Consider the following 23,867-nt stretch of genomic DNA (forward strand, 5'->3'; position numbering starts at 1 on the left):
ATTCAAATCTAAAGAGGACTTGTATTTTTTTTTTTCTGGCCTCTTTTAATGAACAGCGAGATTTCATTTTTATTATTACAGACTACTCCATGGAGTTCTTAGACTCATTGAGAGAGGCCCTACACATCATGCTAAGCACTATCCAACATTTGTGACAGTATCTGTCATACTTTGCTTTGAACTCATTCACATTCATGCCACTCACAACAGACTAGCAAACCCGTTCCACTTATTCACCACTCTAGACAAAAAATCTAGTTCTAACACCCTTGCTAACTACACTCTTGTTCAGTTTCCAAGGATAGCCCTAGTTCTCCTACCACAGACCTGTTCTGAAAAATTTCCTCTGTATTAATCTTGTAAAAACCCTTCAGTAATTTATAGGTCTCAATCATGTTACCCCTTTTCCACCTGTCAGCCAATTTTTGTAACTCACAAATCTTCAATCTGTTCTTGTATGGTTCATTCCATAGACCTGTTACCACCTTTGTCACTTGCATCTCCACCTCTTCTTCACCAAGAAACCCAGGTGACCAGATCTGCATGCAGTGGTCAAGTTGGGGTCTTATCAATGCTCAATAAAGAGGAATAATAACTTGCCTGTCTCTGCTAACACTGCTTTGACCTCTAAAAGCTCTTAAATAGTTGCTCTCTCTCTCTTTCTCTCTCCCTCTCTCTCTCTCTCTCTGAGCATTACTTCACTCCTGAATTATTAAATTTGCATAAATTTCAAAACTACCATTCTGTAAAGAAGGTTTTCCACATTGGAATTGTCTAATACCACGTTAAATCTTAATCTAGGTTAAAGTTGGCAAGTTGATAACGTCTTTACTTTTTTTACAAACAAAGTGTGGATTGGAATACTTTTGCTTCCAATAAAGGTATTCTTTCAACTTGAGAAAGATATTAGGCTTTCATAAACTAGATGTTTATGTTGCTTGTTGTGATGCTTCTGATTGCCAGATTGCTTAATAGAACACCTGAAGTGTCATTAAAACCCATGCTTGCTTCATAGCACGGTTTCCAAGTAACACTTAGTTCATTTCTTATTCTATGTTATATATACAGGGTGTCCCAAAATTCACGCAAGAAGTAATTTTGAAATAATAGAAAACACAGGTTTTTAATTAAAAATTGTAATTTCTTATTGATTCATAAAGTATACAGTATAGGGTTATGCATGGAATAGCATATCGGGTAAATGGCCTCCACAGCTTTGCTGGCACATACGCACTCTTTTGTCGAAATTTTCCATGACCGTTTTGCATAATTGTGGCTGAATTTCGTTGATACAGCGCTCAATTCCTCCTTCAAGGCGTGGGTGGTCGTGGGCTTGTTGACATAAACCGTAGACTTCAAAAAAAACCCAAAGAAAAAAGTCCAATGCCGTTAAGTCACATGATCTGGGCTGTCAATTCTGATCACCAAAATGGGAAATTACACCACCAGGAAATGACTCATGCAGTAATTGAATTGTTTCTCGGGCTGTATAGCATGTGACACCGTCTTGTTGAAACCACATGTCGTCCACATCCATATCTTGCAATTTAGGCACAAAAAACTGGATTATCATGTTGCGATAGCGAGCACCATTAACTGTTATTGCCTTACCAGCCGCATTTTCGAAGAAGAATGGACCGATGATGCCTCCAGCCCAAATCTGCACCAAACAGTGACACGTTGTGGATGCATTTGTTTCTCAACAATCACTCGTGGATTTTCTGAACCCCAAATGTGACAATTTTGTCGATTAACGAAGCCATCAAGATGAAAATGAGCCTCATCGCTGAAGATGATTTTGTTCGAAAAATAAGCATCCACTTATTGTTGTTCCATAATCCATTCAACAAACTCTCTTCGCTGTGTGTGTGTGGTCATTTTTAATAACCCTGAACTGTCAGCTGTCACGCTGTCTTTTTTTTTCTCATTGGCAACACTTTACCACACAAATGGCGCTAAATTTAAATCTTGTGTGAATTTTGGGACACCCTGTATATATATATATATATAAAATAAGTTTAATGACTATTACCGAGAGAAAAGATGGCAAGATATATTTAACAAGATACTACTAGTTTACTAGTTTCGTTACAAGAACATCATCAGGTATCATACTCAAAGAAATATATAAAAAATTACAGAGACTTAAATGGTTCCAAGAGGAACGCATTTGTGATACCAAACGTTGTCTTGCTGCTTATTTTTCCAAGAAGACCTCTCACGAAACACGTTTTTCTCATTCTCTAGACAGTTCATCTTGGAACCATTTAAAAGAAATTAGCACTCTTAAGGCTTCTAAAATACAGAATTTAAACAAAATAAAACTCATTAGAAAATATGATTCTCTTAAATATAATCAAGATAACAAAACTTCTCATTTTGACTCTACCTATCTAAAAAAAGTTGTCATCAATAAGTCTTCCCATCAATTATCTTTGGCAGAAGAAAGCATACTTGCTAAAGGTCTCAACTTTGTCACTGCTCCTACATCCATCCCTAGAGAACATCTCTTAACAAAGATAGAAAAGGCAGCTTCTTTATTACCAAAGAAAGACGCCAACCTCCGTATGGAAGCAATTTTCTGTATTAATAAAGCTAGACCTCCACCTGACAACATTTCTTACTCTGAAAGGAAAGCTATCAAGTCCTTAATAGATAATAGTAACATAGTTATCATTCCCGCAGACAAAGGGAATGCAACTGTCATCTTAAACAAGTATGATTACCATAATAAAATCTTGGAACTTTTAAATAGTGATACCTACTCAGAAATTGCTAATGACCCTACGATGGAACTACATAATAGAACTAATAATTTATTAAAAACCACCTTAGAGTTACAAAAAAACATTCGGCTTTCTCTTCGGTCGCTTCATCCCTTGATACCTCGACTGTATGGTCTCGCCAAGATTCACAAAAATAACTGCCCACTCAGACCTATATTTGAGGGCATACACTCTCCCACTTATAATCTCTCCAAATTTCTAGCGAGTTTTCTAAGAAATCTTTCTGGAATTTCTTCTTCACATATTAAAAACTCTGCAGATTTTGTTTCTAAAATCAAGGACATCAAACTTAAAAAAACAGATTTAATGGCAAGTTTTGATATTGTTTCTCTCTTTACAAATGTTCCTGCTCAAGAAGTCCTCGATCTTCTCAAGAATAAATTATCAAAAAAACTCTTTGCTCTTCTCTCCCATTGCATAAAGTCAGGATACTTCAAATATAATAACAAGATCTACTTACAAAACGCAGGTCTGGCTATGGGCAGCCCACTCTCTCCGATTCTTGCGGATATATTTCTCAACGAATTTGAAGGAAAAGCTATTAACTCCTTTCACTTTAAACCAAAAGCCTGGTACCGATATATTGATGATATTTTCCTCATCTGGGAAGACGGCGTCAATAACCTCTATTTATTTTTAGACCACCTAAACAAGTGCCACGAAAAAATCTCTTTCACCCTCGAACTGGAATCGGATGACTGTCTTCCCTTTTTAGACCTCAAACTTACCAGATGTGCTGAGAACATTAAAATCTCAATTTTTAGAAAGCCTACTCATACTGACAGATACCTTCATGCTTCCTCCCATCATTATCCTCCACAAAAATGTGGTATTATTTCCACTTTAGCCCACCGAGCCAAATCATTACTTACCGAAGAAACAGAAATTATAAATGAACTCAGTTTTCTTAAAAAAACGTTTATTAACAATGGCTTCTCTCCAAAGAAGATTGACAAATTTCTTTCCCCCAGGCACTCAACTACTGCTGAAGATCCCCATCCCCCAAGAGCCTTCATCTCCTTGCCTTACATCAGCTCTCTTTCACCAAAACTGGCAAAGATTCTCAAGAAATTTAACTTCAAAACGTGCTACACTATGCTTCCAAAACTTCGTTCATTACTTTGCAAACATAAACAGAAACATCTTCCTACTCAGTTTCCAGGAGTCTACAAGATTTTGTGTGATTGCGGAAAGCCTTATTATGGACAGACTGCCAAATCCATCCTTCTACGTTTGGATGAACACCGTAGAGATATCTCCTATAACAGGACTAGAGCTAGCGCTCTCTCTAGCCACGTTCTCTTTTCTGCTAACTCAGACGAAGGCCGCCAGCACATTGTAAACTGGACTCAAACTGCTAATATCCATGTGTGCTACGATGAACTCGAAAGAAAGATTGTTGAATCAAGAGAAATTTCTCTAGATTCCTCTCATATCAACAACAGCCTGAGTTACAATCTCTCGGACGCACACGTTGCTTCTGTTCAGTACTGGCGCACTCGCGACAGCGCGTAGTATTCGTTTGTATGGAACTCATACTTGCATTTTTTCAAACATGCTACTGTTTTTCACTTGTTCTGTTAATACAATTTTAAGTCTCTGTAATTTTTTATATATTTCTTTGAGTATGATACCTGATGATGTTCTTGTAACGAAACTAGTAAACTAGTAGTATCTTGTTAAATATATCTTGCCATCTTTTCTCTCGGTAATAGTCATTAAACTTATTTTATAATATTCCTACCGAGTAAAAATGAATTCTCCTAATATATATATATATATATATGTGTGTGTGTAATTATATGCTTCAACTCGGTTGTTGTGATACATTTTTAAAAATAGATTTAATGACTTAAAAACCGAGATTACTTATAAAGATTTAATAAGATTAATGCCGATTTTTTACCTGTATTTTCAAGTTTTTAGATACTTCAATGTTTATTACTATTCTCTTCCTTTAAGAATACCTGATGAAGGCTATTATAAGCCGAAACTAGTTGTATTAATCTTATTAAATCTTTATAAGTAATCTCGGTTTTTAAGTCATTAAATCTATTTTTAAATATATATATATATATATTTTTTTTTGTAAAAATACCGGAAAACATATTCCTAGCTTGTCTTATCTCCACAGAAGTCTGCACAATGATATGATCCTAATGTTATATATTGAGGTGGGTATATGCATGAGGGAAGAGCCAGACTGTTTCGAGGATCAGTATTTATAGAAATTACTATAATTATATAATTATTGGATGTATGTATTAAAATAGATTTTCCACTTTTCATATAGTGTTGTTGATCCTCTTAATATAAAGGAACACAAACTACAAAGAAATTGCATAAAATTTTTCTTTTATATATATTTATAAATTATAGCATAGAAGACTGTTGAATAAATTGGAGATTATGGGTTTGGTTATAAAATATTAGTGTAGTTAAGAGGATGGCTGAATGACAGATATCAAAAAGTGTTATACGGGGGGGGGGGATATGAGTCTGCAATATTTAAGGTAACTAGTCGTGTACTACAAGTATCAGTCCTTGGTCCACTGTTATTCAATCTCTACATTAATGATATTGGGAAGGATTTGACAGGCAACATACAGCTATTTACTGATGATGCAAAGATAGGTAGGGTAATCAGGAATGCTGGTGATATGCAGTACTTGTAGAATGATTTGAATAGGCTGAAATTGTGGGCATGGGAAAATGAATGTCAGTTCAGTGTCAGTAAATGTAAAGTCATTTCTAATCACATTGGATATCTAATCACACCAAAGTCATTTTGGTGGGATTATGCTAGAAGAAACTGATCAGGCTAGGGATCTTGGAGTGTTAGTGGATCGCAAGTTGAAGTTCAGGGGCCATGTAGCAAAGATTGCAAAGATTGCAACTCAAAAGATAATTGCAATGCTGAAATGAACTTTAACATGGAAAGATAATGAAGTCATTTTGCCTCTTTACAAGGCCTCGATAAGACCTCACTTGGACTACTGTGTGCAGATCTAGTCTCCTGATTTCCATTGTGATTCTGATACAGTGGAGAGAGAGAGAGAGTGCAAAGGAGGAGAGTGTTAAAAATGCTATCAGGATTGTGGAATACTGATTATGAAGATTGAGAATTTGTAGACTGCACACACTAGCAAACAGGAGAAAGAGGGATGATATGATTGTGACATACAAACTTCTGAAAGGATCATACAGGATTTCAGTTGATGGAATTTTTCATTTTATGGAAGGTGGGGGAAAGGACAAGAGGGCATCCTTGGAAGCTGAGAATGAATTCTGCTAAGAAGGTGGTAAGGATTAGATTTTTCTCTCATAGGGTGGTACATGATTGAAATGGATGTGGTATGTGCAAGCAGTGTGAATGAACTCAAGAATAAGTATGATGACTGATGCGTTTTGTATGTGGCCTCCCTCAATGAGTTCCTGATTCCCTGGAGGTCTCTCTTAATAATAATATATGTGTATATATTTAAATCAATCCTATATGTGGGGGGCTGTGAAATCATCAGTGCTTCCAACCACATATAGCACATCAGTGCTATGTGTGAGCAAGAAATATAAAAAAGAAATCTTGTTTTTGCTGATCCAAATCAAAGTATTCAAAAATGCAAGTTATAATTTTAATTCCAGCAACTTCAGAAGATAATGAGCAGTTTGATTGGGGAGGATATCTCTTAGAAGGAGAACAAAGATATTACCTACTCAGTGAAGAAGAGGTTCGTTTTTTTTATTATTATTACTTAATTTTATTATTGTGCAACATAAAGAATTAAAAGGTGTGGTTTTTATATGCACCTTATTTTTGTTTAAAGAATGCAGTTAAAATTATGTTATAATTAGAAAAACTTAGATTTTTTGCGATTTTTTTTCCTCCAGATTACAAATAAGCTGACAATATCTCTTAATAATAAAGACTTGAAATAAGTTAAAACTCACATATATTTTACTTAAAATAACTCAGTTATATGAGTGTTTATGCATTTTGCCAGCTTTAACTTGAAATGTGCTGGAAACAAACAAACAAATTTATCAAACTTAAAAAATGAGGTTTCTTTCAGACAGTTAGTTCTCATATATTATTCATATGCATCCTTAATTGGAGGTGACCGTCACATAATCTTTTAAGGAATGCACAGAACTGACTAAGGCTTCTTGGTCAGTCCTGACTGTTTTGATACCATGTCATATATTTTTTGCATAGTCCAAGTATCCTTAATGCTGTTTGTGTGATTAAAATTTTCAAGTACTGTGCAACTTTAAGCTTTGGTTCCTATTAAGCATCCTGTATGAGTAGATTTTCTTCATTCACTCTTAAAATTTTGCTTTATAAATCATTTGATGTTCTAAATTATGCTATGCCCTATCAAGTCACATACTATCTACTCTGTGATGCATATTAAAACACTTCCTGTGTATGGAATCATAGCCACACTATCTCATTGTGATTTAGTATCTTATTTGTTACTCTTCATATGGTATGTTATTTAAGAAATCTTCGATTTATCCATTAAATAGCAGTTGTTCATCCACATAAGTCTGTTTCATCTTTTTGTTTTTCTCTTTCTTGTAACAGTATTCTGTGCTTAAATGTTTTGACAGTATCACATTCAGACTTTGCAACATCTTGGACTTTCATGAGCTCTTATAAATTCTTAGCAAAATATTATTGCCTTCAGTTTAGTTAGTAGTATAGCTGCTAATGGTAACTTGTTTTCTTTCTCTTCTTCTGTTGTGAGAAAAGAAGGACAACTAAGATTAACTCTTGAGTGATAAACAGCATTTACATTGTTATGTAATAAAAAATTCATAATGAAATTATTGTTAATTTTGTAGTGCAGTGCATTGAAAGTTTTAGAAATAAAGTAATGCAATAAAATTGGTATATGGTGGTGCCTTTAATAAATAACATAATTTTCTGGTATACTGTATATCTGCAAGGTTTATCTTGTATAATGAGAGCCAAACATAATTATTATTTCATAGCTGGTTTCTCCATGAATTTCAATCATTAGATGGGTTTCAGTGGCGCTTTTTTCATTTCAGTGGCACTTTAAATTATGTTCCAAGGAACTGTATCTTCAGTGATGCTCTGACTATAGACACTGACTTACCCAATGAAATATCAACTTTTCGACTGTTACCATTCTATCAACTTAACAGCTGGTGCTTTTGTTCCAATGAGCGGGCACATGGAGTGCCCACTTATTGGAGCAAATTTAATATTGTGAACAAAAATACACTGTAACCACTATAGATATACATTATAACCAATTTCAAAAAAATATGAAACCAATATTAGTTTCAATATTAGTTGGTATGGGAATCACTGCTGTTGTATCATCATATGCTAATTAACTTTATCCACATTACATCCTGACAAATAACAGACCTGTTATTTGTCAGACATGATTTAATCAGCTTGCACATAGCTGAATAATGAACTTGTTAGGTTCATTATTCAAGTTATGGCTGCGACCCACTTGAACAAAGTACATGACTCAGCATCTCACTAGCTCCCCATATCCCACTCTTTAATAATATGTCATATTTTGCCAACAGAGGGATGCTTTCATATTGTCCCTAAGTGCAAATTGTGGAATAGTTGGCATAACATACTTAATATTTTTCAGTGGAAAATTAGATAGGATTTCTTGGTGTGTTTCTTGGCTTACCATGACAACTGATTTTATATACACTATAATTGATGTATATCTCAACACTAACATGTTGAGATATACAGCATGGGACACATTTTTTGTGCACATTACTTAAATTAAACAACCTATAAATTTTTTTTTTTTTAAATCAATAGGTTTAGCATATCATAGTCTAAAATATAAAACCAAAAAAAAAAAAGATACTGAGATAATTTTTTTTTTTTTCTCTAATAAAAATTCTCTTGTGGCTTCTACTGGGTCACAGACCACACTGCTGTATGTATACCTGGTTTAACATCATCTTCCTCTACGTTTTCAATTCTAACTGCTGGTTTGTATCTTAAATATAAGCTGTAATAAATTTAGTTTAATCCTTTATCCAAGTGTAAGCAAACAAAGTTTGCGCCTGAAAATATCTTCAGGACTGGGGTAAGGTAGTGCAACACCAGGCAACTCCGAGCAAAGGTGGACCAAGCTCACATCACTCCTTGTCTCAGTATCTCCCATAATGCAAAGCACATCTCCTTGCAGACAAGAGAAGGGCCACTACCCAGACTGGTTTCGACCTTTATTGAGGTTTTGTATCATCAGTGGGAGGCAGATCCAAATGTGGAGATACTAAGGCAAAAGCAATAGGAGAGGTCATATTTACCTATAGGAGTTGCCAACAGGTGTACCACCTTATTATTGAATTACTCTGGATTTAGAGAAAGATGTTGGACTTACACTTGGATAAAGGATCAAACTAAATTTATTATAGTCTAACCAAGTGAAAAATAAATGTCCAACCTAAATATAAGCTGTGTTTCTCTGCATAAGCTTCTATGTTCTATGTACAATATTGTGTTGTATACAGTTTTCTTTTGATACCTTATTATATGTATGTATGGTTTTTTTTTTTTTTTTTTTTTTTTTTTTTTTTTTTTTTTTTTGAGATCAACGGAACTTCAGTAAAGATCGTTATTCTACTTGCATGAGTTCTCTACTTTTTTGTAGGTAAAAATTGGTTTTGGTAGTTTCTTTTTGGCCTAAACCTAGCTTGTTCATTTTAATTTTGTTCTTCAACTATTTTCTGAATAAGGAAATCTCTTTATAATTCTCATATATTTCTCTTTTTATTAATTGGCACAATGAGAGCTCTACACGAATCATCTTGGATTTCACATTCTAACCAATCTTTCTGAATTAAGGTATGCTCACTGTGTAATTCAGAAATGTCGAGTAAATAAGCATCAGTTTTCTGATTTTATTATTATTATTCAGATATGGTGATTGCACTTCTCCTGGATATTTTTGCCACTGTTCTTTCTGTGTTATCTCATTTAAGAATTTTTCAGACATTACTCTAAGACAACCTTTTTAGCAAAAGAAAAATTTCCAGAATTTTATCTTCTGTATTGTTTCCAAAATTTTACAGTTTTTTTTATTTTATTATTTTTTTAAAATTTTTAGCTACTTTTATACATATTTAATTGTCTTTCACTTTTCCTGTATTCTCCAAGGGCATATGCTGATTTCCTAACCTGAAACTTTTAATATGATTTCTTTTTTCATCGACTGTTTTTTTAACTTCCTTGGGTATCATGGAATTCTTTTCTATCCTGGCAGACAATTTATCCACATACTTTCCTGTCTGAGTGGTTTGGTGTTTTCTTCAGTATATTACACAGTCTCAAAAAGTTGTTTCTTGTTTTCAAGCTTTTTTTTTGTCAATATATTTGCTTCTTTGTGTCTACATTTCACATCTGCAAGTCATTCAACTAGGATTCTTTTCAAAATTCTACTACAGATTTTTATTTTCAAAGGTAACTTTTATTCTACTCAACCTATGTGATGATCACTTCTTATTTCAAATCTGCTGTATACTCCTCTACTTTGGACGAGTCTGAAGATATCATTATCAACAATAACCTAATCTATGAAACTTTTCTTGATTTGTGTATATGGGTCCCTCCATGTGAATTTACGCACATTTTTATTTTGAAGCATAGTGAGACATGAACTAGTCATGTAATATTATAGGCATTTAGCATTATCATCATATTTATATTTATCCTTTTCTCCAACTTTTCCTAAAACATTACTGAATATCTAATAATTGTTTCCTACTCTGCTATTTAGATTTTCAACAAGAACCAGCTTTTCTTTTTTTGTTTATGCTAGCTTCCCCTTCTGATGACTTGGAAACTCATCTACTCTTTCATTACTAGAACTTTTTGTATGACCATAGATACAAATAATTCTCATTGTCCAGTTTCCCATTTTGAAATTTTCCCCTGTTACCGTATTTGAGATAGCTTGCTATTCTTGAAGATTATTGCACCTCCTTTCCCCAGTCTGTAGTGTCTGAAAAAACATGCAAAAACTAATACATCTATTTCACAATTATGTATTTTAAGATGTACAACCATGCACAGTGTTTATATAAGTATTGGGACAGCACATTATTTCAGAGAAACCTAAATCCTAAATTTCCATACCAAGAGAAAAACACCAGACCGTTATATCTCTACCACCAAACCTGACAGTTGTGATGAGGCATAATGAGGTGTTTCTCAGACATCTATACACCCACATTTGCCTATGTGATTGGAAAAAGAGCATAGTTTGGTTGTTTGTTCCACATCACAGTTATCCACTGTTCTACAGACCAATCACAGCATTTTTTAATGTCCATGGTTGATGTTTGGACAGCTCTCCTTCTGTACAAACATCAACCAAGGACCAAGACTGTGCAGCTCTTTGCATAGTATCTATTACTAACTTGAACCTTTGTAGCCTCTTAGCTTCTGGTTCATTTCCACATCTGACTGCCATAGATTTCTGTACTACCCTTCCAAGCAAAAGTGTTAGCTTTCAGAGTCTTATTATGTGTTCTTCATTGAGTTATCACTTTCACATTTCTTTTGGCTTATTATGTTGCCTCCTGCAGTTGATTTTGGATGGTGCAGTCTTTTGTCAGTATCACAGATGGATGGGCTACTGATGAACTTCCTGTGATCATACCTCTTTTGAGGTCTGTAAGCATTTTTCCATGCTACTGACAGTATAGTATATGGATGTGGTTGACTAAAGGTGTATCTGCCTTAATACAATATAGCAGTATAGGCTATATGATAACATGAATATACATATCAGCAAGCTTCATTCTAAAAACAGTATGATGGTCTTGGTACTTATTTTAGCACAGTGTACATCATGCATACCTTTCTATAACTAAACTGTTAATAAACTAATAAAGCTAAATTTTGGATTTGAGATACTGAAATTTTTTTCATTTTAGAAGTATATTATACTATGTAAGAAATTATATTCCTCTTTCAATTCACTTTGTACATGAAATTATACTCATGACATTGCTTTTTTGTATACTGAGAGTGCTTGACTTCACTACTTTAAATTTCCTTTGAAAAAATATATGTTGTTTTCTATAGTAATGAGCATCTCCCTAATGCAGACAGAATGATAAATTTACTTTGGTTGGAAAGATTCCCATTTGAATCCTACTTAGCTGTGAAAAGCACTTACAAGTAATGTCCCTGTAGGCTGTGTGCGTGTGCATACAGATATTAGTCAAAAAGGGAGCACACATGCCTAGTAACTTCACAATTTTGCTTTCAGAATTTCTAACTTATAGTCCATAATTATGGAATATACTATAAGAACAAATATGATCCTACTTTTCACTTATTCTGTTTAGTAATTTCTCCATTGTCTGCACTCCAATATTATTCGAACACATTCCAACTTAATACACTCTAATACATTACTCGAGCCTGCAGTGTGTGGGCAAAATGACACCGAGGTCATTAAGTTTCAAAGGCATATTTGTTTAGAGTGGCTACTGTGTAGACAGTATGGTCACTTGAACTCTTGCAAACAGTGAGGGTTTTTGTAGCTACATGGATTTAAGCAAATTAATTTAGTTCTCACGGTTTTACAGCTTATAGCTAGAAGAAGAAGAAACTGCAACACCAGTATGAGAAATATTACTTTAGCACAGGGTTTCCCAAATTTTTCAAGACAAATTTTAGAAAACTAAAATTTTCATGAAATATTCTGAGGAGAATAATATTCTTGAATATGTCGAAAAGCTCAGACCCAGAACGCCTAATAACATCTGTGTATCGTTAATTTTCACACATCGAAACCTTTCAACATTTGGGAAAGGGAATACCGCTGTTTATTACCGGTCATAAAAATTGCCTGCAAGCAGATTATAACAATGGGCGGTATATCCTCTGTTCTCAAAACTGAAGGAAATGACATCTGTGTAGCAAATGTCAGTTACCAAGCGGCATATTTTTAAACATGGAAATATTCATGAATTATCATTAATTTTCGCACATTGAAATCTTTCAACAATCGGGAAAGAGAATATCGCTGTTTATGACCGATCGTAAAAATTGCCTGCAAGCCAATTACAGCAATGAGCGTATCCTCTGTTCTCAAAACTGAAAGAAATAACATCTGTTGCAAATGTTAGTGACCAATCAGCAAGGAAATATACAGAAAATTTTTCCGCTGAAATTGAAGATCAAGGTAGTCTGTATCCAGTTCTAAAATCTATTAATACTGAATACTTTCTTCGCAAGTTCGTATTGCAATGTGTTAGTGCTTGTTCTGAAACCGGGGTGCTGTGATTTTTTTAAAAGTAATAGGAATACAGATTTAAATCCTAATATGAATAAGAGACAAGGGACTTTGTTTAATTTTGGTATTAAGAAATCTCTTATTGGACGTGTTTGTGATGCAACAGATAGTGAGTCATCCACCACCAGCCTACAAAGCGATCTCCAGGATGTACAAAAGGAAGGGAAAACTACCAGCACACAGGAGAAAAAGTCTGCATTCACTCATAAGTTCTTATAATAATATTATAAATTTTTGGTGATCAGAATGGGATATATCAATGAAAATCAGCACAAATTAATTTAATGATATGTATGTTTAATTGATGGTTAATTAATTAATAATTAATAATAATAATCAGCAAAATTAACAATTAATTATTAATTAATACATTATAAAATAACCAAGGTGTTCCGTGAAAATTTCAGGATTTGTGAAGCGTTCCGTCATAGAAAAAGTTTGGGAAACCCTGCTTTAGCACATGCTAAAGTCTAAGACTGGAAACGTATGCACAAAATGTTTTTCATGTGTGCATGGACTGTCAAAAATTAATTAAGAGGGAACATTGCTTATAAGGGCTTTTTAGTTAAAAGTGAAAGTCAGCTGATTTCATATAAGCAGAGTTTTCCCCCTCTGAAACTCAGGTTTTACATTCTTAGAATAGACAGCCAGCCTGCAAATGCACATAGTTGATGGACATAGTGCACTTGGCTCATAGTTTATTTGTTTCACTATACAGTTACAATCTTTGTAGTATATCATGAGAGTTACCACTAATTTTTATCTCAACCTTTTGAGTCTCATCATTAAATGGTAAACTGTCAAAAGACAGCATGAACTTAATAATAAATCCATAGCTCAATTAGCAAAAATAAGTGATGTACTATCATATTCTGACTAAGCTCTGGAGTTGGGAAATGCCCCTCCCCCCCTCCAAGTTGATTTAGTACCATAGCATGAAAGAAATTACATCCTTGTCTTCATCCCAATTTGCATTTCGACATTTGAGTTGTCTAATCAATGAGTAGTAAACCATCAAAAATACCATGAACTTGATAGTAATGCTGCCAATATATTAACAAAAAACAGTGTTGTACCGTTGTATATTAACTAAGCTCCAGAGGTATTGATAGGTCCTCCTCCCTAATTTGGGGAGGGAGAACCTATCAACAGCTCTGGAGCTTAGAATTCTTGCCTTCATTCATATTATGTTAGCATATAAACAGATGTGCATATGTTGAAACTTCTCTTTATACATATATATTTGTTATTTTTTTTTTTTTTTCTCATTTGTATAATGCTATTAGATTTAGTAGTCACTACTCTTTCCTTACCTTATTATATGTGTTGGCCTCTGTCTGCTATCTTTAACCCTTATATATCCCTAAGTCATCTGCCTAACATTGAGTGTATGATCTTACTGCTTATCTGACAATTTCTAAGTTTTGGACCCCCAGAAAATACCTATTCCCTGATCTTCAAGTCATCCACATTTGCTCAGACAAATTTATTTCCTGCGCCAGCCTGGGCTTTAAGGACAGAGTCAAACTCAGCCTAAGGATGGTTATAGAGAATCAGATGCTACTAATATAATTTGCTTGAAATCAGACGCCGTAGGTTTTCTGTTTTGTCTGTTTGCAGACATGTTCCCTTTCCCTTCTTACTTAGGATATCCCCGCGCATGCATATGATCACCAGGTTCGTATTTTTTATGAAGGGTCTAGGTCAGTCTACATGGTCAGAAAAGTAAGCATGGAAGGTAACAAACAAGTTTAATAAATTCATAGTTAATTACAATACAAAGACAAAATTGATATTTATGCTAGATTAAAACTCTTACGTTACTCTCACTTTCTCATTCTTAGATAAACATTGATTTCTTAATCTTTACAATACTATTCCTTTATCTTATCAAATATTTAGTTTACAACTTGATAGGAGCCAGCTAGGTGTTTGGCACATTATTAATCTCCCTCAAGTAGATCACGACAGAATCTCCAGGAAATTAATAGTTCTCAGAATTCAGTCTAATGGTATAGAGTCATTCACACATATAATAATTCTTCATGTTTATCCTTATCATAAATACGAGTTACACTTTCTTACGAAGTTCTGGTTGCCTTGATTCTGTTGCCATGTGGGAATCGTGCGCTCTCCCTGGATCGGGTAAGATAATAAGGTGGCAAGATATTCTGGAAGTTGTTGAAGAAGCTTAGAAATGGAGGAAAGAGTGCTGTAAAAGGAGTTAGAGATGATAAAGGTTACATGAAAACGGGAGAAAAAGATATCCTTGAAGTATGGAGTAATTACTTTGAAAAACTGATAAATGAAACAAGCAGTGATGACAGCACAGTGGTAAAAAACACTGACCAGGCATGCAGTCAGGAATACATAATCCATACTTGAAGTAGAAAAAGCCATTAAAGGCTTGAAATGTGGAAAGGCAGCAGGAGTAGATGATATTCGACCAGAAATGCTCAAGTATGGTGGTATAAGAGTCTTACAGTGGCTGCACTGTAGTTCAGAAGGCCTGGCCAGAGGGACGAATTCCTGATGATTGGAGTAGAGCTCTAATAGTATCCATATATAAAAAGGGAAATAAAACTGAATGTGAGAATTACAGAGGTATTTCCCTACTGAGTGTTCTAGGCAAGATTTATGCCAGTATACTTGAGAAACGGTTGAGAAGAATTGTGGAAGAACAAGCTGGATTCAGGCCAAATAGAGGCTGTCAGGATCAGATCTTCACTTTACAACAATTAGTTGAGAAAGCATGGGAATATAACAAAGATCTGTATTTAAGCTTTGTCGATCTCGAAAAGGCATACGACAAGGTGCCAAGAGAGAAGCTATTCAATACACTACAGTTATATGGTGTAAATGGGGCATTATATCAAGCAATACTTAGTCTTTATTTGAGTTGCAAGTCAGCAGTTAGAATTGAAGGAAGTACAGAAAGATGGTTTAATGTTAAATCTGGTGTGAGACAAGGATGTACATTATCCCCTCTGTTATTCATTATCTATGTGGATCACATTATGAAGGAAAGTGGTATTAAACATGATATCAGAATTGAAGATGTTAATGTCAGCTCTTTGCTTTATGTGGACGATGTTATACTTCTAAATAAATCCACTACAAGTTTGCAAGATTCCCTGACTAAATTGAATAACTGTTGTAATATGATATAATAGATATGGTATGAAGGTCAGCAATAAAAATACAAAGACAATGAAAATAGGTAGAATCGTTCAAAATGTCAACTGTGTTTTGAATGGGGAACCTGTGAAACAAGTAAAACATTTCAGCTACTTAGGCACGATTTTTAGTGAAGATGGTCAATTAAATATGGAAATAGACAACAGAATCAACAAAGCTGGTATGGTAGGAAGTCAATTGAATAAATTCATATGGAATAAGAGAGAAATTAGTCAGAACACTAAATTAGCTGTATACAAGACAGTGTTCAAACCAGTTTTAACCTATGGATCTGAGAGCCGGGTCAGAAGTAAAACACTTGACCAAAGACTAGGGACCACAGATATGAGAGTCCTGAGAAAGATTAGAGGTGTGAACAGATGGCATCAATGGCAATATCATATTAAAAACGAGGATATTAGGAAAGATCTTGACATTGTCAGCATCCAGGAATGCATTAGCAGAGCTAATCTCGGGTGGTATGGTCACTTAAACAGAATGGGCGAGGAAAGATTAGCAAAACAAGTGTTCTCTGCTAGGTTGGCAGGAAAATGACCCAGAGGATGACCAAGATATAGGTGGATTGATACGGTACAAAGTGCCTTAGACGATAGAAATATAAGATCTGATGATGTTTGAGTCTTGACAAGTAACAGACTGATTTGGAGGAAAATTGTAGATAGTAAGTTAGTAATGATGTAAATTTTTCATGTAGTACTGTCATATCCTGCACACCCCTTGAGGGTATATTTCAGGAATTTGATGATGATGATGAAAATGTTTTAAAATCGATGAAGCCACTCGTCATGTAGAAAAGAATATAAAAATCCTTGTAAAGAAATTATAAATTTTTTATCCAAAATTAATTTGGTCGTTCTAATGTATTTTAATGTGCTAAATCTAAATCGACAATCAATCATATTTTACCATGAATTAGTCAGTAATAATACTAATTATGAGTGGTATTAATACCATATTTTATATATATCTCATAGCTGAGAGAGCTTTCATCATGAAAAAAAAAAAAAAATATATATATATATATATATTTTTTTTTTAATAATTTTAATTTCCCTTTTGTAATTGTGACTCAAGGCAGCATATAGCAATGGTTTAAATAAATGAAGACATGGTTTGACAATGTTTAAAATTGTCTTGCATTAAGTACCATAACACAAACTCTTTCTGTTAGAGTTCTCACTTGAATGCAAAAATCTCATCATCATCATCATCAAATTCCTGATATGTATCCTCAAGGGGTATACATGATATTATGATAGTACCACATGAAGAATTTACATCATTACTAACTTCCTGTCAACAATTTTCCTCCAAATCAATCTGTTATCTGTCAAGACTCCAATGTTAACCGATCTTATGTTTCTGTCTTCTGAGGCAATTTTTACTATATCAATCCACCTATATCTTAGTCTTCCTCTGGGTCTTTTTCCTGTTGACCTGGCAGTGGACACTTGTTTTGCTCATCTTTCCTCTCCCATTCTGTTTACCATACCACCTGAGATTAGCTCTGCTAGCACATTCCTGGATGCTAACAATTTCAAGTTCTTCCCTAATATCCTCGTTTTTAAAATTATATTGCCATTTATGTCATCTGTTCATACCCCTAATCTTTCTCAAGACTTTCATATCTGTGGTCTCTAGTCTTTCTTCAAGTGTTTTATTTCTAACTCAGCTCTTAGATCTATAAGTTAAAATTGATTTGGAGACTGTCATGTATACAGCTAATTTAGTGTTTTGACTAATTTCTCTCTTATTCCATATAAATTTATTCACTTGACCTCCTACAATACCGGCTTTATTGATTCTGTTGTTTATTTCCATATTTAATTTATCATTTTCATTAAAAATTGTGCCTAATTAGCTGAAAAGTTTTACTTGTTCTATAGGTTCTCCATTCATGATGCAGATTAGAGGTGTGAACAGATGGCATCAATGGCAATATCATATTGCCATTGATATGGCAATATGATATTGCCATTGCTTCTGCCTATTTTCATTGTCTTTGTCTTGTTACTGCTGGTTTTCATACCAAATTTATTACAACATTTATTCAATTTAGTCAGGGAATCTTATAGACTTGTACTGGATTTATTTAAAAGTATAACATCATCATCTGCATAAAGTAAAGAACTGAGATTAACATCTCCAATTTTGATATCAGGTTTAATACCACTTTGTTTCATAATGCAATCCATATAGATAATGAATAACAGAGGGGATAATGTACATCCTTGTCTGACACCAGGTTTAATATCAAACCATTTTCTTGTACTTCAATTCTAACTGCTGACTTACAAACTCAAATAAAGACTAAGTATTGCTTGATATAATGCCCCATTGATACCATATAACTATACCTTGTCATATGCCTTTTGCAGGTCTACAAAACTTAAATACAGATCTTTGTTATATCCCACAATTTCTCAACTATTTGTCATAAAGTGAAAATCTGATCCTGACAGCCTGAATCCAACTTGTTCTTCAACAGGCTTCCCTTCTACAATCCTTGTCAACCATTTCTCAAGTGCACTTGCATAAATCTTACCAGGAACACTCAGTAGAGAAATACATCTATAATTCTCACATTCAGTTTTATTGTATATGGGTACTATGAGAGCTTTACTCCAATCATCTGGAATTCGTCCCTCTGTCCAGGCCTTCTGAACTCTGTGGTGCAGCTACTGCAAGACTTTTATGCCTCCATACTTGAGGATTTCTGGTCGAATATCATCTACTCCTGCTGCCTTTGCACATTTCAGACTTTTGATGGGTTTTTTTCTACTTCAAGTATATGGATATGTATTCCTGATTGGATACCTGTCGAGTGTTTTTTTACCACTGTGCTGTCGCTGCTTGTTTCATTTAGCAATATTTCAAAATAATTGCTCCATACATCAAGGATATCTTTTTCTCCAGTTTTTCATGTAACCTCTATCATCTGTAATTCCTTTTGTAAACCCTTGGGTGGGCCAGCTGTTTACAAAAGATAAGTCCTCCTCCATACCTGGACCACCCATTTATGGAGGAGAACTACCTACCCTACATAGTGGAAACAGGATGCACAGTCCTAATCAGAAAAGACGAACACAAACGATACATTAAAAATTAAATACCTCCATTATGGTTAAACAAGCCTATCAGACCACGCACTCCAAACATACCATAGAATTGACTGGAAAGGCACCAAGTTCCTACATCTCACCAAAACCTGGTTTGAGAGAAAATTCAAAAAAGCCTGTGAAATGCTAAAATACCATCCAAACCTGAACAGAAATGACGGATTAATCATTCCAAGAATGTGGAAGACCCTTATAGCAACTGGAACAAGCCCAGAAGAAAATCTAAATACGAGAGGACTTTAAAAATGTTCAATGTAGTTCTGTTTTTAATTTATTTTAAAAAAATATTTTGCGAATTTAAAAAAAGAAATAAAAAATATTTTATTTTTTATTTCTTTTTTTTTATTCAATTTTAATTTATTTTTATGCATATGTTTTTTTGATTTAATTTTTTTATCTATTTATAATTTTTTTAAAATTTAATATTATTAATTTAGTTTTTCCACAAGAGGTCAGGCTAGATAAAAGATTATTAATGAACAGTTAGATTCATTTCACCTTTTGTATAGTGCAGTAGCATGTAGCTTGGTTCTTATACATATGTATTTTCCTGATGATGACCTCAATACAGAGGTCGAAATGTCGTATGTTACTTTCCTAGTATTAAGTAAAGTAATTATTTTAACATGTGTGTCGTGCCTCCATAAATTCCTAACTATGAATGCTGACCACCGTGTAACCTTAAAAGAAAGGATAGGAGTAGAGCTCTCATAGTATCCCATCTATAAAAAAGGGAATAAAACTAATGTAAGAATTACAGAGGAATTTCTTTACTAAGTGTTCCAGGTAAGATTTATGCAAGCATACCGGAAAAGAGGTTGATAAAAATTGTGGAAGAAAACTTGGAGAAGAACAACCTGGGTTCAAGTCAAATAGAGATTGTTAAGACCAGATTTTCACTTTAAGACAAATAGTTGAGAAATGATGGGAATATGACAAGGATCTGTACTTAAGTTTTGTAGATTTGAAAAGGCATATGACAAGGTGCCTAGAAAAAAGCCTTTCAAAACACTTCAGTTATATGGAAACATTGTACAGAGAATACATAGTCTATATTTAAGTTGTCAGTCAGCAGTTAGAATTGGAGGAAATACAGAAAGATGTAAAATCAACAGTAAGACAACGATGCACATTATCTCGGATCACATTATGAGAGAAAGTGGCATCAAGCCTGATCTTAGAATTGGAGATGTCAAACTTTGCTCTTTGCTTTATGCAGATGATGTACTCCAACATATCTGATGCAAGTCTCCAGGATTCACTAACTAAATTGAGTAACAGCTGTAACAAATGTGGCATGAAAATCAGCAATAAAAAGACCAAAACTATGAAAATTGGCAGGAGCATAGAAAACTTCACCTGCATTCTGAATGGATATCCTATGGCATAAATAATACCTCTCCATTGCTTCTGCCTTAGTATCAATTCTGGGTCTGCCTCCCACTGACGAGACCTCAATAAAGGTCGAAACCGGTCTGGGTAGTGGCCCTTCCCTTAATGCATAGCATTATACATGTCTGCAAGGAGATGTGCTTTGCATTATGGGAGATACTGAGACAAGGAGTGATGAGAGCTTGGTCCACCTTTTGCTACGTGTTGCCTCAGTCCTGAACTACTTCAGGCACAAACTTTGTTTGCTTACACTTGGGTAAAGGATTAAACTAAATTTATTATAGTTGTAAATTATGATTTGAGAGTTGGGTTAGAAATAAAGCACTTGATGAAACTACAGATATGAGGGTTCTGAGAAAAATTAGAGAAGTGAACCAGTGACGTCACTGGCAGAATCATATTAAAAATGAAGATATTAGAAAGGAACTCGACATTTTTAGCATTCAAGAATATGTCAGCAGAGTTAATCCAAATTGGTATGGCCACTTAAATAGAATGGGTGAAGAAAGGGAAGCAAAACAGGTGTTTGATGCCAAGATGGCAGGAAAGAGACCCAGACAAAGACCATGGTCTAGGATTACTGATTCAGTCAGAACTGCCTTAGAAGCGCGAAATGTTAGATATGACAATATTAGAGTGCTCACTAGTAATAGATTGATATGCCAGAAAATCATTGTCAGGAAATTAATTATAATGTAAACTTAATCATGTAGTGCTTAGAGTATCCTGAACAGCATCATCAATTTCCTGATGTATATCCCAAAGGGGTGTTCTGGTTACTATGACAGCACTACATGATTAAGTTTACATTATAATTAAAGTTAATGTACACTAATAATCTATTAACATTCACCAATCTATAGTAATTCACAATTAAATGTATGCAATTATTCTGTAATTGTATGCATTTGATTATGTATAATTAGACCTCTTTTAATAAAATTTATATTAAATACTTTATTACAAATAGAAATTGCAGTAAAAGAAACATAAGCACTAAGATTTGGAGAGTTCATGTTGAGCAGAACACATAGGAATCATTGGAAGGATGAGTCATTATCTGGACTCACTCTAAGTCATTATCTAGATTTTTTTTTTTCCTCCAAATGTTCATTAGCACATAACTTCAAGTTAGACATGAAGATAAAATGAAAATAGTTAATTTTGGGTTGCATAAGTTCAAACACACACACACACACACACACACACACACACACACACACACACACACACACACACACACACGTGTGTGTGTGTGTGTGTGTGAGATTAAAGTTTATAAGGCAGAACACTGAATAAGATGATTATTTATTATTTTAATTGACAACATCACATTTCATCCTAATTGCATAGGATTTCTTCAGGTATAAACATACAAACTAGTAGACAAAACAGTCAAATGTGACTACTGTTATGCAATTATATAGAAGAGAGTGATGTTATTTCAAAATAACATCAGTCTCTTCTTCTTGTTCAGAACATTGTGCATTTTTACACATTCACGTGAACGTTTGACTAATTAAATGGTTAGGATGTATTTAGACGATTTAATACTTGGGTTAATATTTAGATGTTTAGAATCTACTACCATTTTCAAAGTTTATATATTTATTTATTTTATTTCATTTTTATTTATTTATAATTTTTTTTACTTTTTTTTTAATTTTTTTAACAAAAGGGGCAAAATTTCATCTTTGAGATTTAATAGCAAGTAATCAGATTTCTGCTACTTCTCTGTCCTTTCTAATGAATCTAAAATGTACTGGTTTGCAGAAATTGAAATTGTATGTCACTGAAAGACTGCAGATTACAGAAAAATTCTATTTTAATTTTTGTAATTGGTATTTAAAAAACTTACCAATTACTTTATGATAAAAACTTAGAAATTAATGTTTTACAACTCGATAACAATCTGATAGTGGTCCATTGATGCTTTTAAGAGTAAAGGAGAGCTATCTGGATTTCTACACAGTTTTTTTTTTTTTCCTGGCATATCATGGTGTTCATGTTGATTATATGTTTACACATTTAGCTCACAAGAGTCCAAGATAGCTCTTTCCAAGTAAACTGAAACGATTTCATTTTCTTCTTCTTTGAGTGCCATCTCCTATTGGAGGTTGCTGACCTTGGCAAATTTTGAGCTATCCTCAGCCACTCTGAATGGTCCCTCAGAGCTCATGCCTGTCCACTGTCTGTTGTCTGCTAGCCAAATTTTCTTCGTCCTCCTTGTCCTCTTCTTCCATTTATCTTCTCTTTTATAATAAATTGAAGTATTTATATTTTTCATTACAAAGTAGGTGACCAAGATATGCAGTTTTCCTTCTTTTTATCGTATCTAAAAGATCATGTGATTTCCCCATTTGTTCCAGTACTTCTTGATTGGACGTTTTTGCTGTCCATGGGATTTTTAACATTTCTGTATAACCACATCTTAATGAGTTCATAGCAGATTAAAACTAGGAGAGTGCAGAAATATAGGATCAAATTCATTCACTTTTCCTAGGCATCTTTCTTCATAAGATATCTAATAAGAACTTGATTTCAATCACAGGAAATCAAGTTCTTTTTAGATCATAAATAGAAATATATGTAGTAGAATCTATTTTTAAAATGTATTACATGACATTTTTTCTCACAAAGGACTCTTTCGAAGATGATGATGATACTGAAGAAATGGTTAATGAAGTTGAACTAGTAGAAACACAAACAGAAAATAAGAAGCAAACATCTAATAAAGAAAATCGATTGCCTTCTAACAGGGATGATTCGGGAATTGTTATTAGTCCAGACAGCAGTACTGGTTTAGCCCTTTCTCAGCAGATTGTTCAGATTGATTCAATTCATCAATCCACAGGACAATCATGGTTGCAGCAGAATGTTATAGAACCATATTGGAACAGACCATTTGAAAAAATACCATATGAACCTCTTAGTAAAACTTTATCTGCTAATCTTGTTAGGGAATGGTAAGTACTTTTATCTTTTTTTTCTCTCATATTATGAGATTTCTCATAGTTTTCTCATATGATGAGTTTCTCCAACCTCATCTT

At 34.0% G+C, this 23,867-nt stretch overlaps 1 protein-coding gene across 3 annotated transcripts in view; it reads left to right on the forward strand.

Moving 5' to 3' along the window:
- The window catches only part of LOC150098799 (gamma-tubulin complex component 5-like), a 304,536-nt gene that overhangs the window by 61,514 nt on the left and 219,155 nt on the right, over window positions 1-23,867 (forward strand). For all 3 annotated transcript variants that reach the window (XM_090405102.1, XM_090405103.1, XM_090405104.1), the window contains exons 5-6: window positions 6,429-6,514; window positions 23,458-23,783. In XM_090405102.1, coding sequence (XP_090261228.1) covers window positions 6,429-6,514; window positions 23,458-23,783 — 412 coding nt within the window. The remainder of the gene's footprint in view (window positions 1-6,428; window positions 6,515-23,457; window positions 23,784-23,867) is intronic.

Source organism: Typopeltis vanoorti, chromosome 15, assembly GCF_054136105.1.
Source record: "Typopeltis vanoorti isolate ZY-2024b chromosome 15, IOZ_Tvanoo_1.0, whole genome shotgun sequence".
Classification (NCBI taxonomy): Eukaryota; Metazoa; Arthropoda; class Arachnida; order Uropygi; family Thelyphonidae; genus Typopeltis; species Typopeltis vanoorti.